This window comes from Onychostruthus taczanowskii, unplaced genomic scaffold, assembly GCF_017590055.1.
Source record: "Onychostruthus taczanowskii isolate IOZ18803 unplaced genomic scaffold, ASM1759005v1 scaffold105, whole genome shotgun sequence".
NCBI classification, from domain to species: Eukaryota; Metazoa; Chordata; class Aves; order Passeriformes; family Passeridae; genus Onychostruthus; species Onychostruthus taczanowskii.
Genome location: NW_024497078.1, coordinates 1,752,273 through 1,770,201, shown reverse-complemented (window position 1 = coordinate 1,770,201; position 17,929 = coordinate 1,752,273). Strand labels below are relative to the sequence as shown.

Sequence of the window (17,929 nt, the reverse complement as noted above, 5' to 3'; positions counted from 1 at the left end):
AAAAACTTGCCCAAGGTCAAATAAGGAATCCCTTCAGATACAACTTTTCTCTCTAACATACCTCAGTATAAGTTTATAGACACCTAAGAAAGAAATGTGGCAGTAATCCACACAACATACTTCATCATGAATATCTTTCTCTTATCATTATTTCTAAAATAGGTTCAAACCAACACTGTCAATCTCCTCTGAACACAGTTGAGTGATGTACTTGGCAGTGCTGCATTAACAATTGGACTTGACGATCTTAAATATCTTTTTCAACCTAAAGGTTTCTCTGTTTCTGCATGCTTATGAAGGACACTGTAAATGTATGCATGCACCAATTAATAAAAGCTGAGTCCATCATGAAGCTGTCTGGACTATCTTTGAAAGGATCAAAAGTTAAATTACATACTCCAGCCTCAGAAGCTGTCACTGTAAAGGAAAACAGTGGGATGGATCTGGTACCACACACAGTTTACAGCGTAGGAACGTCTGGCCATGGGTTCCTTTAATTACACTAGTTTAAAGCAGGGAGACTTCTATTGATGTCTAGACTTGCAGCAGAGAGACTCAGCAAGGAGACAAGGAGAACCAGGTCCTTGTGCTGCAGGAAGATGGTGACACACTTTAGTGCTGACTTGACAGGAAGAAAATTGCAGCATTCATACATGGTAAATCACATGCACCGAGCTGAGTGAGCAGCTTGCAGTCAGCACTTCCTTGTGAGCAGTGTAAACACCAGGACCACAGTGTGAAGCATCTGCTCACAGTCTTCCAAGCTTACCAGTGATCTCAGCATTTGCACTCTTCTGATGAATAAGGAATGCCAAATGACTTTTTTAGAGGTGGTTAGAAGATTGAAAGAGGTGAATCATGTCGGCAGTATCTAAGGTCAGAAAGGAGGAAGATGCTTCTAAGCATCTTTAAGGAAACATTTTCTTCCAGCCCTAGACAGCAAGAGGCTCTTACTGCTTATATAAATAAACCAAGAGCCAGATTTGGTTCAACAGTTTTTCTAGCCTTTATCACAGTCAGATTCATGCTTGCCTCCTGCCTCAGCAATGCCAGGTGCTCCAGGTACACACCCCAGTGGTTACGTCCCTCTTTCACAGAGGCAGCTCTTACCAGTCCTTATTCAACAAGAAAAATAACTGTGTATGTGAGAATTAATTACACAACCTCCATTAATTTTTTTCCTTGTTGTAATAGGACACAACAATTAAAATAAAGAAGCTGGGTTTACTGCTCATTCCCTTAGGTTCTTATCTCAGATAGGGAGAAAGATTGCTTTTAAATTATCTCAGTGTTTTGCTCATACTGAAGTGGGTTTTTTTCCTAAGAACTCTTTCTTTAGGATGCGAACTCGTCCAAGAAAAACTCTCTGCAACCTAATTTTCAACAAAGCCCACTTTAATAGTTCCCCAAGATAGTAATGCTTAGACGTTATCCTTATACTTTAGTCCCAATCTGCCCCTAATAAACACACATTGTGAGGATAGCACTAAAGAAACAGGTTGCACATTACTCAGCCATGCTGAGGTACTGGGACTAACATATTGCTTTAAAAGCACTATGAAGGTGAAAAATTATTCATAACTGTTTCATACAACACATACTTTGTGTCATGGTGAAACAAGTACTGAATGTCTAGTCTGTCTTTTTATAATATTAATATGCACCTGATAACATGAAAAGTCTCTGCTTTGCATGAGTCCTGCCTTATAGCCTTATATGCCTCATAGCATTTGTTTTAGAGAGCTAGCATGCAAATATTTTAGAATTAAAAAAAGAAAGGTAACTAACACTGGACACATTTAGAATTTAAGTTGTTCTAAATTCTCTCTAAATTGTCTCCATGACCACACATGCAAAACACAAAATGCCACCTCTTTCTAGCAGCAGTTAAAGGCACACAGAACATCCTTGACAGCACCCAGCATTTTACAGAATATGGCAGTGGATAGCAAAAAAAAAAAAAAAAATAATTTGAATATCAGTGAAACACAGTCATCTCTAAACTAGATCATGTTTGCTGTTTCACAGAGCATACCAAGTCTGCTTAACAGTTTGCAGTAAGAAAGACAGAAACACAATGCATATCCTCCAAAAGTATTTTAAGTCCGTATGATACAATGGTAAAGACCAGAACATGAGCAGACTATCACCTCACCATATTCCCCTGACATGGAAAGTTAAAACTTATCTTCTATTATTGTACACAGTCAGATTTCAGTGTTGTGCTTCTTGCTGAAGAAAATCTAAGTTTCCAGAATGTTTCATGTCTCAGGTACACCCTGCTGCTGTTTCTCAGGCCCTCTATCCACCAGGCCCACAAATTATAAAAGTGTCTGTTGTTCTGCAGAACCCCTATAAAAACACTAGAGATAATTCCAAGGCCTGCACAGAAGCAAGTTCACCTACCAAAAGCCTTTGAAACTTCTTAAATCACTGGGTATTGCACAATACATATTCACTTCCTCCACTGACAATCACGTCTGGCTTGTCTTAAAAACTCAAAATGTATGTAGAAAAGGAGACAAATATTGTAACAGTGCACCTGTGTGTTGCTGCCTGTATTCTAAATTTCTGTGGTTGGAGCAAAAATGTCTGGTTTCATTGTTGGCATGAGGATGGTCAGTAAACTTTCCTTGCAACTAAGGGAAACAAATTCCCTTGAAAAAACACATACCAAGCACATTAGCCGTACACTGGAGAATTCCTGAGACATCTTCAGTTTCTTCATTACCAGACCAGTCTGTATAGGAGCATCTGTTTGAAATATTGTGAAAATTCTTCTCTGCATCTCTGTAACTACAGAAACAAAAAAAAGTTATAACCACTCCTTATACAAATGCACAGTCGACAAATGTCTTTCAGAAGTGTGGCAAAGGATTAATTGCCCCATGAAGGTAAATTTCAAGATTCAGCTGGACAGAGTGCAGAGCCATCTTGTCTAGACCATGCTTCTGTCAAGAAAGGTTGGACTAGATGAGCTTTGCGGTCCATTTCCAACCTGATATTCTACGACTGGAAAGGATTTGCTATTCTCTTTTTATAAGAAACATTACAGTTCATTAAGCAGTTGCCATTAGATGGGATTGTACAGAAATAGGACTGAACAGCAGTTTACCATTTACATCCAGATTATGCATTGCTATTCCAAAGCAACTCTAAGAATTTGAGAGAAAAAGTTAAAAATTAAGCTGAAAAGTTTATCGTGGAAGGCTGTGAATTGGATAGCACAGAGCAAAGCATTACCATGCACATTTCACTACCTCATATTAACACTTACCCAATAACTTGATGCTCAAAATACTGCAGCGTCTTTTGAAGAGTCTGCCGAATGGTCTGAGGCTATGGAAGAATAATTTTAAAAACTGTGAGATTAGGGAATTGGCGCACAGTTCAATTAACAGATCTTTTCACGCACTATTTTTCTTCAGTTTTACTCCCCTTTATCTTCTACCTGCCATATGCCCATCGCAACAACAGATATTAAATATTATTATTCATTCCTTGTATCTTACTTCACCATTTAAATAAGGAAGAATTTTACAATGTGGCATAATTAATACTGCTTATAAGGCTAGTTGCACATAACAAAGGAGCCACTTCACTCTCAAAAACAGCTCTCAAAAACTATCACCCACCAACTATCTCAGTAATTTAAAATAATTAATTTGAAATAGTCTGCAAGAAAATGCCATTATTTTGTGATGAAAGTATCACCAGGAAAGGGCACTGAGTTTTTAAACTGTATATGCTCCCTAGAGCATTTTCTAATAAGAAATATTATAAAGATGCAATTTATTTCAGCTTATTTTCCTGACAAGCTATAACTCTTCAGTCATCTTTCATATTACCAGAAAAGTCAAGTTCATCAGAAGAAAATCATGACATGCTTCAAGCACTTCTATCCTATTTCACTGTAATAGGTGTTCAACAAACTACACATGTGCATAATTGTCTTTATTTGCATTATTACCACTACTACAGTGTTCACCAAAATACTTACGTATATAAGTGTTTATTTTCTTACTATTACTGCTGCTGAGGCTACTGTTATTTTGAATGAATTCATGAGAGATCTTTGGGCAAATAAAGGGCGTGATAACCATGTAGTTTTCTCTTTTGAATATTCCAAGTCACTTATGACACAATGTTATTCCTCAAAAATTACTAGCTTGTATCAAATCTGAGGTTCTTCACCTGTCTATTTTGACCTGGTGCCAGAATTCAGACAGAGATACACAAATGAGAGTTATAACTTTTTCTTCCGTATCAAGAGAAGACACGGACATTTTGATCAGACGCACAACAACACACACTGAAATTTTATAGATGTTTGGTCTTTTTCTACCTTTTGGAATAGACATCTAATTGTTGCAGAAAGTAATAGTCAAAATGTCCCTTAATTAGAGGAATCTCATTCTAAAACCACAATCACCTTTGAAAGTCTCAAATTTTGCTTACTGACCTACAGACTCAGTAATTCAAGAGCTGAGCTTCCCACCTTGCTGAAACTCTTGCTCATGAGTTTGCAGAAGGAGTCATCTGTCCTGATGACAGCAGGAAGAAAAAAAACTGTATACCAGGCTACACTAGATTTGTGCAACTGCAAAAAATTTTATTTTCTAATACAAAACTGTAAAAAAAGTGTCTACACTTTTTTATTAAAAAATTAAATTAATTAAATTGCAAAAATTAAAATTTAAATGCATGCACTCAAAAAGAGCATAAGAGGGCTTATAGGAAAGATGGGGACAAGCTTTTTAGCAGGGCCTGTTGCAGTAGGACAAGGGCAATGGTTTAAAACTAGAAGGGGATAGAATTAGACTAGATATGAGAAAGATGATTTTTATAGCAATGGTGGTGAAACACTGGAACAGATTGTCCAGTGAAGTGGTAGGTGACCCATTCCTGGAAACATTCAAGGTCAAGTTGGATGGGGCTCTCTCTGGGCAACCTAATTTAGCTGAAGATGCCCCTGTTCATTCCAGGGAGGTTGGACTAGATGACCTCTAAAGGTCCCTTCCAACCCATTTATTCTGTGATCCTATGAACAAAAATAAAAGCTCAACACAGATGCAAACCTTGAAAGAGGTTTTTCTTGTTAACTTACTATCAGGAAATCACTTTACCTCTCTGTGGGAACTAAGTTACCTGAGCCAAAAGGCTTTAAAAGTTGCATGTTCTCTTGTAAAACACAATGGAAGAACCACATGAGTGAAACCATCACATATCAAAAAAAACATCTCCTTCTCAGTGGTACAGCACAAGTTGGAGTCTTTAGGCCTAATGGGCTGCAAGTATATTTAATGGCATGTCCTCACTGAGACTCAGAGGCTTTCCTGTGCTCAGGAGGCAGAAAAATCCACTCTTTACATATAGAAGATATGTATTTTCTCACAGCAGCAACAAAGCAAAGCAGAATAGCTTTAATCAAAGAAGTGAGAGCTGCCATTTCCCATCTCCATGCAGCATTTCCCTCAGCCCCACTCCCTACAGACAGAGTATCAGTATTCCACCAGCAACTCCTCTGACATGAAATAGGGAATAATAGAAATGTTTGATTGCTAAATTAAATCTCCATTCTGGTTGTCCCAAAGTGCTTTTACAGCAAGCATGTGGAATGCTGCAATGCTTGGTATCACAGCAGAGAGGAAGAAAGACAGCTTCTTGTCTTCTCAAGAAATTTTGCAGCTTAGAACACCTGAGCAATTGTCCCCAGATTGTCTTTGTCCTTCTCATGCCTGGAACACATCCTGCACTCCTAAACCAGGGAATAATAATTTTGACTACCTCAAGATTTGACAATACAAGCAACTGAACTTATTTCAATGGTAAATGTCCCTTCTCCTGCAGTGCTGAATGGAAAAAAAAAAAATCCCATGTTAACTTTCTCTCCTGAAAGCTAAATCAGTTTCCTAGCTGTTGTCAGACAATTCTAAACAACCCCATGAACTCACACCACTTTCCACTGGCAACTCCTATAGAATCTTAGAAATTTAAGTACAGACAAAAATAGGATTTACTATTAAAACACGGGTCATAAACAGAGCTCAATATAATGCGCTCAGAGCCAGAATGAAAACTGATCCAAGGAATCACAAAGTCTTTCTTCATCTCAGACAAGAATTATTATGGCATGTTGCTGTGCATCGTTAGAGAGTCACTATGCTCACCTTCTCAGCTTGCTGTATTTCATCACTGGTGAATGTCATTTTGCTACAAATAAAATTCTGTAACCAGGGCCATGTCTAAACAAAACAGTGAGAAGAGACATGACACCTGTTTAAAGCTGCCTACAAGGGCAGTTTGGTGCACTGCCTCTTCCACTACTGATAATGCATTGCTCATGAGACAGAGAATGAGCAGAAGAACATTTCCACATCTTTTCTTCCTCTTTTTTTTTTTTTTTTTTTTTTTTTTTTTTTATCCAGTAACAAGACTGGATGGAGGCAAAATAGCTAAACCTTCTCCTAGCAGCGTGGCATGCATGACCTCTCCCAGAAGCAGAGTTCTACCACTCAAGGAGGTAAAAGACAGCCTTTAACCATCCACCTCCTCCACTATAATGCCATTTAGGTGCTCAGCACCACTTATTTACTGAAGAGATTGTAAAGTTTCATGCCTACTTAAAATTAAAGGATTTAATGTAAATATAAGCCAGGGACTATTACCTAAACAATTAAATGTCAACAATTCCTTCTGATTATGATGATTGACTAATATTTGTATGCATCACAAGAGGAGTAGTCACGTCTGTTCATGTGCCTAAGGACAAATCAAAGTAAAACAAATTCTTGTTATTCCTAACTGTAAATTAATCCAAGAATTGCCATACCAGATTACATCCGAGCTCCATATGGAATGATGACATATAAGGTATGAGGCAACACTGGAGATACTTAGACTGATCTCTTGCATAGCAGAGAATAGAGGACTTCCCTAAAATAACTCTGAATTCAGACATCAGGCCACGGCTAACCCTAATGTGTCAGAATAATTTGTAAAAAATTACTGAGTCATATAGGTTTGAAAGAACCTCTGGAGGTCTCCTAGACCAACATCCTCCTCAAAGCAATTTGAGTTAAAAGTGATTGCTCAGGTCATTCTTCAGACAAGTTTTGAATTTCCCCAAGGATGGCAATGACAAAACCTCTCTGGGAAACCTGTGCCAGCATCTGAACACCCTCATGACATCTCATTTCTTTCCATCATTCTGATTTTAAACTCCCAACTCCCAATTTTTTTGCCTCTCATCCTTCTTCCACTCTGTACCCCCAAAAAAAGCCTGGCTCCATCTTTCCTACACACCCTGCTCCATTTAGCTGTAGACTGCATCTTTCTGCTCACCCTTTTCTTCAGAGAATGAAGCCCCTTCCCCAATAAGCATCATTTAAAGCCACCTTCACAACGTTGTGCAGCCAATTAGAGATGACCTCAGCTCACTTTGTCAGATTCTTGCTCAGCAGCCCTTGCTCCTCAGAGCGTACCCCATGTCCCTGGAGACCACAGCCCTGCCAGCAACACCACCATCACAGCTCCAGACTGCCTGCTAGATGTGCCTGCACCAGCCAGAGCCTTCCCCCTCCACCAGCAGGGCTGAGGAGAGCCCAGCTGGGCCCTGCATCCTTCACCCTTGCACTCAGAGCCGTGCAGTCGCTCCTGACTCCTCAAGGTCCCCCCTGGCTGCATCATGGGTGCCCACACGGATGAGCAGCAGTGGTCACAGTCCAGGAGACAAACGAGCTCTGGCAGCCTCTTTGCAATGCTTGTGTGAGAGCTCTTGGCAAGCGGCAAACCTCCCATGACAGCACGGCAGGCTGGCACACGAGGGCCTCTGTCTCCTCAGGAGAGAGCTTCTGATACCTACCACCCTCCTCTCCTGGAGCCTTCTGAGGGCTGAGGCTCTGCTGGATCTGCTGCCCCATCTGAAGGCAGGGAGGTCATCTCTCCCACCTCTTCACAGGGCACTTTACCTTCTCTGTACGTGATGAATCACAAGTGGAACTGGGACCTTAGTTATGCTGCCAGCAGTAACCAACCTCCAACCTTCTCCATCTTGAAAGTTTCCACCCTTGACTCTCAAAGTTTGTCTCTATTTTTCTCTCCTTCCTTTCAACATAGAGCTCAGGTTCTTGGCTCTGCAAGGCCTCTGGAAAGATCTGTCCATCCTCCCTCACTATCTATAACAGCTCTTCCCCCTGGAAGCCCACTGCTCTCTGACCAGAGTGCTCAGCCTCTGGCACCACCAGGCAGCAATCCCGGCGGTGGCAGCCCTGCCACGACAGCCACTGTCACTCTGCCAGCCACCACTGTTTACCAGATGCACTCCTAGAGAAATGTGCCCTTCCTGCTAGATCTTATCCTGCTCTCCAGTAGCGCAAAACTGGTTCAAGAAGATAGAGGAGTAATAGTTCCTCAAAAACTCCTTTTATGACTAACTGGAGAAAATCTTTATGAAGACATTTGTCTAAATGAAATCAAAATATTCCTGGTTTTTAAACTCAGACAAGTTCTTTCAGAAAAAGATTCTAGTTTAAACTGTGGGGCTTTTTTCTTTTTCTGAGTTCAGTTTTCTCTTCTTGCAGCTTCATTCCTCAGTTTTCAAGGCAAAGGGGAAAGAACTTCCACTTTAACTGCATCCCTTCTTACTGCATCCCTTCTTACAAATGTCTTTCCTAAGGCAATCAAACATAAACTTTCCAATCTTCTCAGAGGACAGAGATTTTAGCCTATTCTCTAGCCATTTTCTGTTGCCTCTGAAATGTCTTTCATTTGATTGTAACACCTTTGGAAATAAACACTAGGGCTCATCTGCCCAACTGCAGGCACCCACAGTGATTCATTTCATCCTCTGGTTGGCATCTAATACGTGCCTGAGGACTCAGTCTTTATAAATACCTATTTCTTTCTTTTGTCTAGAGGAGACATTGATTGATTGCTACAGACTTCGACATCTTAAAATGTTTAGGTAAGAACAGACAAACCCTACACTGAGGTGACAGAACTGCACACAGTATCCCAGATGACTCAGTCTAAATTTACATAAATGTAGTTTCAAATTCTCCATGCCATTCCTTTCGCATCCTAAGATACCCAGATGGAATCAAGGAAGAAAGGGGCTGTATAGAACACTGCCAGGAGAGAAGCCAGGTAACAGACAGTTCCTCCTTAACCCTAACGAAGTTTCAAAGATTTTTTCCTCAGAAAAGCTAAGTGGCTCCTAGCTGAGCATCAGAAGGGCTTCAGCAGTCCTGCTGTCAAAAACTTGAGTGCTTAAAATTTAAACGTGGAAACTGAAGCATTGAAGGGCATAACAGGCTCCACTAGAAACCACTTTGCTTCTATCAGAATTTCTTCAAGTATGTCCATTGGGTCAGGGGGGTCTCCCACAATGTTGTGCCCTGGGGAGTTGCAAAGTCCTTCCCAGAGGAATCTGTACCCCTGCATGCAGGAGAGCCTGTGGACCTCAGGCAAATCAGCACTGTGACACTGAAAGTTTTAAATGCTTCAAATTTCAAGTGTTCAATCACAAACTCAGCAGATGTGTATGATTTTAATTGCCAGATTCACTGCTGGTGATCATTTATTAATGAAAAACATTTGCTTTTTCATATTTCAAAACCAATTTTAGTCAAGTCTTTGTGCTTAGGTGATTGCAGATCTCTAAGCACACACAAGCAGGTGTGCATCTGGCCCATCCAAAAGAAGATAAATGGCAAAACAGTCATTTTCTGTCTGGGTATTTTTAATATTTACCTCATGATCATGTAAGCAATGAAAAAACTGTTCCCTCCCTGTCCTTCTGGTCAGCAAAATATAGAATTGAAGAGGTTGTAAACAAAGAATCAAGGCTTCAGTTGAAGACAAACATTTATCAACACTCCCAAGTGCCAGGAGGGGAGAGATAAGCATTGAAATTGCTGTGGCTAGAGAAAAGCAGAACTGAAAAAGAAAAGGAAGGCTCCTTTGGAATCCAGCAATGTTCTGATGATGCAGAAAGGAGGGAAACTCCCTAGCAGATCCTGCACAGCCAGGACTCTCTCTGTCCCATTCCCAATAGCTGAAGAATGGAATGATAGGGAACAGACAGAAATCAGAAATGGAGAAAAAGAGTCACAACATAAGCAATCATCTGAAATTTTAAAAAAGATAATCTTTAGGGGTTTAATAGTGCTTTTGATAATATAATCAGGAAAAAAAAATATAGGTCTGCTCTCTAGATTCTGAACATTTCAGGATGCACCTATTTCTTAACTGCTTCTATTTGAGCTAAAAATAGATCTTCCTCATAAAGACCAGCTTCCCAATTCCAGATGTTTGTACTTTAGATAAAAACACCTCCTGCTTGCAGACCTCCATGACTAGTAGCAGATTTGGTATCAAGAGAGGAAGATGCATAATCCCCAGGAGTGGACTGTCTGGGGATCCAGGGCAGGGTGACTGACAGCTGGAGGCAGAACAAGCTGCCTGCAACAGCTCACGATGATCCAGACGGGACAGTGCCAGGGTGCAGCGCCCCAGCTCAGCGCAACTGGCAGGCAAGCCTGAGAGCATTCTGCCCCTCAGTTCACACAAACTGGGGTCCTCTTCACAGGGAAATGCTGGTGCACATCAGAGAATTGCCATAATTTAATAAACAGCACTGAGATTAAGAATTTTTCCCAATACTACTTCATGGCGACAATGCAAACGCTGTGAAGAAATAAAGCAGAGCTAAATAATGACTAGACATTGTAAGTTCTGCATCCCCGTTTGCCTTTCAGCTAGAAGAATCACAGACATTACAGATGGAAATTGCCTATTAGATCATCTAGCCTAACTCCTTGACAGGGAAGGATAAATATCTCAGGGTGCTATCCCTTACAACACCAGCTGTGATTTGCTGAAATTCAGAGATTTGTTAATCTCTGAATATCAGCCTGGTCTGAAGTGGACAGAAAAACTGTTCTGTGCTGCAGAAAGAACGTGTTCAGTAGAATTATAACAGATGATCTATTGCTAATGCTACCTGTTCATCTTTTAATGCAACTGATATCTACTACATAAAATCATCAGTGCTACTCCAGCAGACTGATACGAAATGAAAAGCTTTACAGGTCGGTCCTTTTCAAGGATTTTTCAGTGCTGAGATAGAAGAAGAACCAATTTCCCCAGTGTAACTGGACCTAATTTCATATTTATCCCTTTGAAACCTATGGACAAACCACAGACATTTTTCATCTTCATTCTGAGACTTAGTTTGAGAGTTAGCAAAAGACACATGTAGAAAGAATCTGAATACAAGACAGAATAACTTCTTTTACTCAAAGCACTTCATAGCAGCCTTTCACATTAGCACAAGAGGTAGAAGGTAAGAGAAGGTTTTCCCCTGTATTAACATTTTGCATTTTATCAGAGTACAACCAACTGCTGTGAGGTGGTAACTGGCTCTGCTCAAAGAGTTTCAAATGAAGGATATTCATGCCTATTTTGATGCAGCCATGAGGGCTCACTGCTTTGTAGGGACATATATTAATGATCATGACATTCTCGTCTCGTCTCCCTCACGTCTTTCTCTATTTGCACCTGCATACTCTGACCAGGGGAGAGGCAGAGAAGTGCAAAGCAATTTAGATCAATTTTGTGGGATCACCACTAGTGCTGCCACGCTCTGCTCTGTCAGCCAGCGGGTCCGATCTGCCCATGGGGAAAGCCTATTCCCCAGCAGGGATATGCTAGCTGCTTCCAGACAGCAAACGCGTCTGCAACCTGTGAATGTTTCCAAGACATGCTTTCTCCAAGCAGTGCAGAAAAGTTAAGGTTCAGCTTGGAACCACACAAACATCAAGAAAGCCAATATTATCATGACTGGTCTAAGCATTAGACGTCAAATACTTAAACTCATGCTCAATAAAATTTCATCAAGGTCAATACAATGCTGCAGGCCCTTGGGTGCAGATAATTTTTTTTAGTATTTTATTTGCTGAAGCTGAATTTTCTTTGCATCAGATGTTAAACTGCTGAACAAGACAAACAACTAAAACTCACTGTGATGATCATATTGATGATATTTTCCTGAATGCTCCAGTTTAAGACATCACAGCTCTATTTCAGGCTATGAAATAACAGATTGACTACAGACTGCTTTGTGACCTTCTGTATAACTGACTTTTGTCTATGTTAAGTTGAAAGATACTCGGCAAACGTCTGGTTTTATTATAATTTCCAAAAAAATCATTCTGTTTGACTGCTGAAATGAGAAATGAAACATTTCTCATAGAATGTGCCTCTCTTCACCATTTTCATACTTCACACCCACATTCTTTAGAAGGATGTTACTCATGTAAAAAGCTCATCCAGCCTGGGCTACTAAGTGAATAAGCTCATCACAGCACTGATATGGGTATCATTTGACATTACCTTATTTCATTCAGAAAGACAGCAGAAGTAATTTCTACAACAGCAGAGCTTAGCTATACACAATGTATTCATGTAAGTCATTAGGAGCTCAGAATACTTGTGCAAATTTTTTCCAAAATCTTATGCAAAAAATCAATTTGCTACCTCTCCTGCTAGTGGCAGCAGCTTGCTAAGGGAGCAGAGGTAAAAAGCTAGTAAAAGGAGTAGTATTCATGGACACTAAATGGTAGAGGTTTATGATGGAGCCACGTTTGATATAAGCTGCTACACTCCAACTTCTCTGCCAAAACCCCACCTCCGCTCACTGGAGGATTCACTTGCAATTAAGCAATTTGAAGGAACAGTAGTTCTATGACATAAGTCATAGCCTACACATTAACATAAATGACTGCCTTTACATTCACTTTTCTTCCACTGGCAGGGAAAGGGCTGTATTCAAAAAGACAGTTCTTAAACTATTTGGTGACAGCCAGTAGCAGCTTCCTAAATAACACAGGAGAAAAGTGTTCTTACATTAATGTGTTTTGAACTGGACATTTAAAGAATAGCAGAAATAATTTCAAATGAACAGAAAAGTGTAACAGAAGTGATTTTCACTTAACAGTTTTGTAAGCGATGCATTACATTGGTCTTTCAGAAAATAAAATGAAATGGAAGTGTTAGTTTAATGCTGTGTTGTGCTGTAATTTGTGTTTCAGAAAGATCAGTGCAGTGCTTAGGGGTACACAGATTCCTCTGAATGCATGCCTGGTCACTCTCAGCTCCTTTAGGGACAGCCTATGCCTCTTAGATAGGAGCAGAGTATTTGACTTTTCAAATCAGTGACAAATTATGTTTTTCTGATTTTGATTCTATTTTCAGCCTAGTATTGGATACAATTCAAGATAGAACTGGAGCAAATGTGAAAATTGCTGCAAGGAACTAGAATTCAGTAACATACTAAACTGCACTTTTAAAGAATCAAGCTATGTCAACTGGTGCCAGGATACCGTTCTCCTATAGCAGAGCTCTTAAGGGCAGAAAATATCATTTTGATAATGAATAGCATATAGTACCATGTTCCCTACTTATAACTAATCAAAATGTATGTCTTTGTGGGTGTAAAATTCATCCTTTAAAATGGAATTCAATAACAAAGCTGGAATCAAAAGGAGAATGTATCATTAAATTTGCTTGTGATGTGCATACAATTACTGAGTTATTTCTTAAAAACAAGGTCATAAATCAATGTCCCTATTAAGTTCCCAACATTTTATTATTTATCTCCAATAAACTGAACCCAGCCTGGTGACAAGGGCAACTGTTTGTTTTGGGAGCAGCTGGATCTGGCTCCAGATTTCTCTGATCACAGTGCATAACCAAAGACCATTTGACAGCGGTTCAGACGAAGGAGGACAGAGGGACATCTGTGTTCTGTCAGGAACACGATTTAGGAACATGTTAGAATGGAAAGGAGATGCCTTCACTATTACTCAGCCTTGTGGGAAAACCACAGGGATCAAAGGCTGTGAGAGGGCAGGGACAGTCACGGGGCAGTATGCAGGGAGCACTGCTGCCAGGACCTCGAGAGCCCATGGAGCCACAAGAGCTGTGTGCAAAGCCCGGGGTTCACTGCACTGGGCAGCAAAGTTTGGTCCCACCAACCACCACCTTCACGCTCAGGTGCTGAGCACAGCTCCCGGACCCCAGGGCTGGGCTCCAGGCTGTGCCTCCACCCTTCCGATGTCAGGGCACCTGGCTACACAGCAAACTGGTACTGAGGGAGGCAGCAGGGCAGCAACTTGATGAGATGTTCAGCACATAAACAGATAGTTTGCTGGGTGCAGCTGAGACAAAAGAGCTGCCTCTCCTTGCATAGTTGCTGCTCTGCCTCCCTGCCCCATGCACCCTGCTTCCCCAGCACAGCCTGCTCACGAATGCCAGCTGTGGGATGTGGATGGAGGTCTCATCACCACACACTTTTCCCCAAAGTACACAGCTGTTTTGGTCGGAGGTGAGCCCTACCATGCTTCTAGTTCTGGCACTCAGAAAAGAGCAGGTTTGCAGTGAGCACATTCCAGACAAACAGCAGCAATCCTTCACCCATCCAGGTGTGTTGGCAAACGTTTACGAACCCACAGGAACATAAAATGAACCTGTGCTGATTTAGGGATCAGGTCCCTACATCCTCTAGTATAACTACTGCAGGAAAAAAAATCTCCAATAATCAATATAAAAGGTGGAATATCATGCCTGCTGGAAAGTGCCAGAAGCTGCTGTTCGGGAGCAAGGAGAATGGGGTGGATTCAATGCTGCAACACAGCAAGGTTCACTTTTTGATATTTTCCCACAGTTCCACAAAATGTAATGTTTGTGCAAAGTCATACTCAGCTAAAATTGAGACCAAGATTACAAGTGATAAAAAAATGCAGTAGCTTATTTTCTCTGTATTTTAGTGTAATATATCTTGAATACCTCATTACTGCGTTTCTTTCTACAGAATCTTGTACAAATGACAGTACAGCTGTAGTAACTCATGAATGAATTGCACAGGAGAAACATTTCATACACATTTCTGCACTACCACTCCTCAGATGAAGCCTGTTTGCAAAACCCTCTTGCCTCCTCTGCCCTATAGACACCCCTCTTGGGTGTCCAACGCTCTTTTGCCCCTTGGATGTTTCCTTCCTGCTCTGTTCAAGGCTCCCCACATGCCCAGAGCAGCCCTCAGCAGCTTCTGCTACCACTTAGAACTCTCTGCATGGTACGGTAGTATGAAACACTCACAGAGAATTTTTCTTCAGTGAAAACACAAAACAAGGTTTTACTGAGTAGTCAATCATAGTCATTGCTGAAGGAAAGCACAAAAAAACTATTGCTAAGTAGTTTAATAACATCAGAAACCTGTAGCATCCTTCAACTTTGAAAGTTGGGATGAGGACAAATAACTGCTGCATTCATGTTTGAAGAGACAATGTTACACCTTGCAGGCTAGATATACAATATTGTAGGTACTTAAATATATTTATATACTTAACAGAGACCCCTATCTATAGTATTAGAGAACAAAAATCTATCTACATCTATAAAAAAGTATTAGAGCTTTTTGTTTAGAAAGAACATCTGTCAGTGCTCCCTTCAGAACCGCCTTCTAATGTAACAAACAACATAAAGGAATCCTATTAAATCAATTACTAGAGCAAAGTGAGGGGTTTTTTTGTTTTTTTTTGTTTTTTTTTTTTTTTTTTACTTCTAATTAAAGTTATTCCTAATTCATATCAGTAGATGTGAAAAAATAATCAGATCCAAAGTGTTAGACATATGGCAACTTGACTTGTTGCATGAAGGCATCTATTCAGTATCAGAGAGCTCCAAAGAAAGAAAAGCACCAAAATAACAAAGCATCTGAACAGTGGTTTCTCTGAGTGAAAAATGAAAAGGCAGGGGACCTGGTTCTTTTCTTAAACCAAGACTAGAACTTGACTTAATGACATTAATTTATGCCAAAATGTAAGATGGAATGAATGAAGATGTAGTTACGATGCCAAGATAAAAAGGGCAATTTTAAGTAATGTGTATCACATTAAAATTTTTAAATAACCAACTTTTTAGCAACAAGGGTTGCTATCATTACCTCCCAGGGAAACCATGAAAGCTGTTGTGTGGGACATCAAATTAGATTAAATTTTTGCATTCTTAAATAAAATTTCTCTGTGAGGAGGGAAGAAAGAGGACTTGGATCTATCAGAGTTTTATTCATGCTTTAATTCAAGGAATGTATTTTTTTTGAAAACAAATTCAACGACTTATATGTAAAACTGTAACTGTCTCTTATAGCAACACAATAAAGAAAGTAACAGTCAAAGCTTAAAAAACACAAATACTAAGGTTATCTCAAAATACTGTGCTGAACTACTTCTGAATACATCAAATATTTGGGGTAACATGTGCTCTAATTATACCATTGCATTACTATCAAATTAAATAGCTTCTCCTTTTTTTTAATATACTAAAACAAGACAGGTCACCTGAAATATCATCTATTAATATCAGCATTACAAGACCAGATTCCCAGTGGAGAGGGAAAAAATCAATGGGAAAGAAAAGTCTTAACTGCAGCTTGATGACTATTAGCTATTTAATGCACTAAAACTTCTCCCATTAAACACCCTGTCTACTCCTGTCCAGCACTTGAACTCCAAACAGAAAAGAGTATATTAAAACCAATGCAAACTGAGAGTTCATAGTGATGAGACTCATAAGGAATTTCCAGAGCTGCCTAATAATATAAAAAAAAGATGATCTGGTGCTACAATAGCAGATACAGTTGCCCTGCACATTAAGACTACTTGTTGCCATTAATGTTTTATGCTTTGATACATTAAACTATATCAGAGCGCAAACAAACATTCAGCTGCAGTTGAAACTTTAGGAGGAAATTTTAGCAGTGATCACAGATGTATGTACAGGAGCATAGCACAATTGTAACAAAAAGGCTGGAGAAAAACCTTCTTTTTTATGGGAGCTCCTGAGACACTGATTTCAGTCTTACAAAATACCAGCACATGTTACGGGCTCTACCTGAATTCGCTCCTGATGTTAACAGAACACAACAGTGGGTCCGTGACTCTCAACTACAGGTGCAGCTATCCAGGCAATCATTAAGTCGTGGATTTCAAAGTCTGCTTTGAAGAAACTGATCTCTCAGTAAGGTCTGCGCATCCAGGAGACAGAGGGAAATCTGTTGCTGAAATATTTCCGAACACACAGCCGGAACTTTGTTTTGTTTTACCCTAATCAGTACAGAGAAGCCCCACAAATGGAAGAAGTTCACATCCCCTCATTGTTCAGGGACAATGTGCACGCCATGCATCATACAGAAGTAACTTTTTATATATTAAAAAAATTAATAATGACGTTGCTAGTACTAGTGATAAGCACTTTATTGCTCTGTTTTCATTCAGAAAGGGACTCGGCAGAAACGATAAACCCAGCCAAAGCGGCAGCTGCGCCTAAGCGCGACTCCCGACCCGATTTCCAGCACCGGGCTGCCGGGAGCTGTGCTCCCGCAGGTCTGCGAGGCTGGCAGCCGGAGCGGCCACGGACAGGCAGGGGGCTCCAGCGACCCGGCGGGACCAGCGAGGAGGGTGACGCGGGCACGGCCGCCTCTTTCCCGACAGGGACCCGAGCCCACGGGGCACCGCGGGGCTGTGCGGGGCGCGGGCGGGGGCCGGGCGCGGGGCACTCACCGCGGGGGCCGTCAGGCGGCGGATGCTCTCGCCCAGCGAGTCCAGGTTGACCCGCCGGCGGCGCGGAGCGCGGCGCGCCCCGGCGCTGGCCGCGGCGGCGGCGGCGAAGGTGATGTCAGTGGGGCCGGGGGGGCTGCGGCTGCCGTTCCAGCAGAGGCGGGACAGGGGACACTCGCCCTCCTCCTCGGGGCTCGTCTCCGGGCAGTCGGAGCCCAGCGAGCTGAAGGACTCCGACGAGATCTTGCGGCGGGACATGGTGCCGCGGGCCGGGCGCGGGGCGGCGGCGGGCTCAGCGCGGGGCGGCG

The 17,929-nt window shown here is 41.2% G+C and overlaps 1 protein-coding gene across 1 annotated transcript in view; it reads right to left on the bottom strand.

The window, feature by feature from the left end:
• The window catches only part of GUCY1A2 (guanylate cyclase 1 soluble subunit alpha 2), a 136,303-nt gene extending 118,406 nt beyond the window's left edge, over positions 1-17,897 (bottom strand). The window contains exons 1-3 of the mRNA XM_041414458.1: positions 17,625-17,897; positions 3,278-3,339; positions 2,675-2,796 (exon numbers count right to left, since the gene is read on the bottom strand). Of these exons, the coding sequence (XP_041270392.1) occupies positions 2,675-2,796; positions 3,278-3,339; positions 17,625-17,879 (439 nt within the window). The 5' untranslated portion in view covers positions 17,880-17,897. The remainder of the gene's footprint in view (positions 1-2,674; positions 2,797-3,277; positions 3,340-17,624) is intronic.
• Positions 17,898-17,929: the final 32 nt, after the last annotated feature.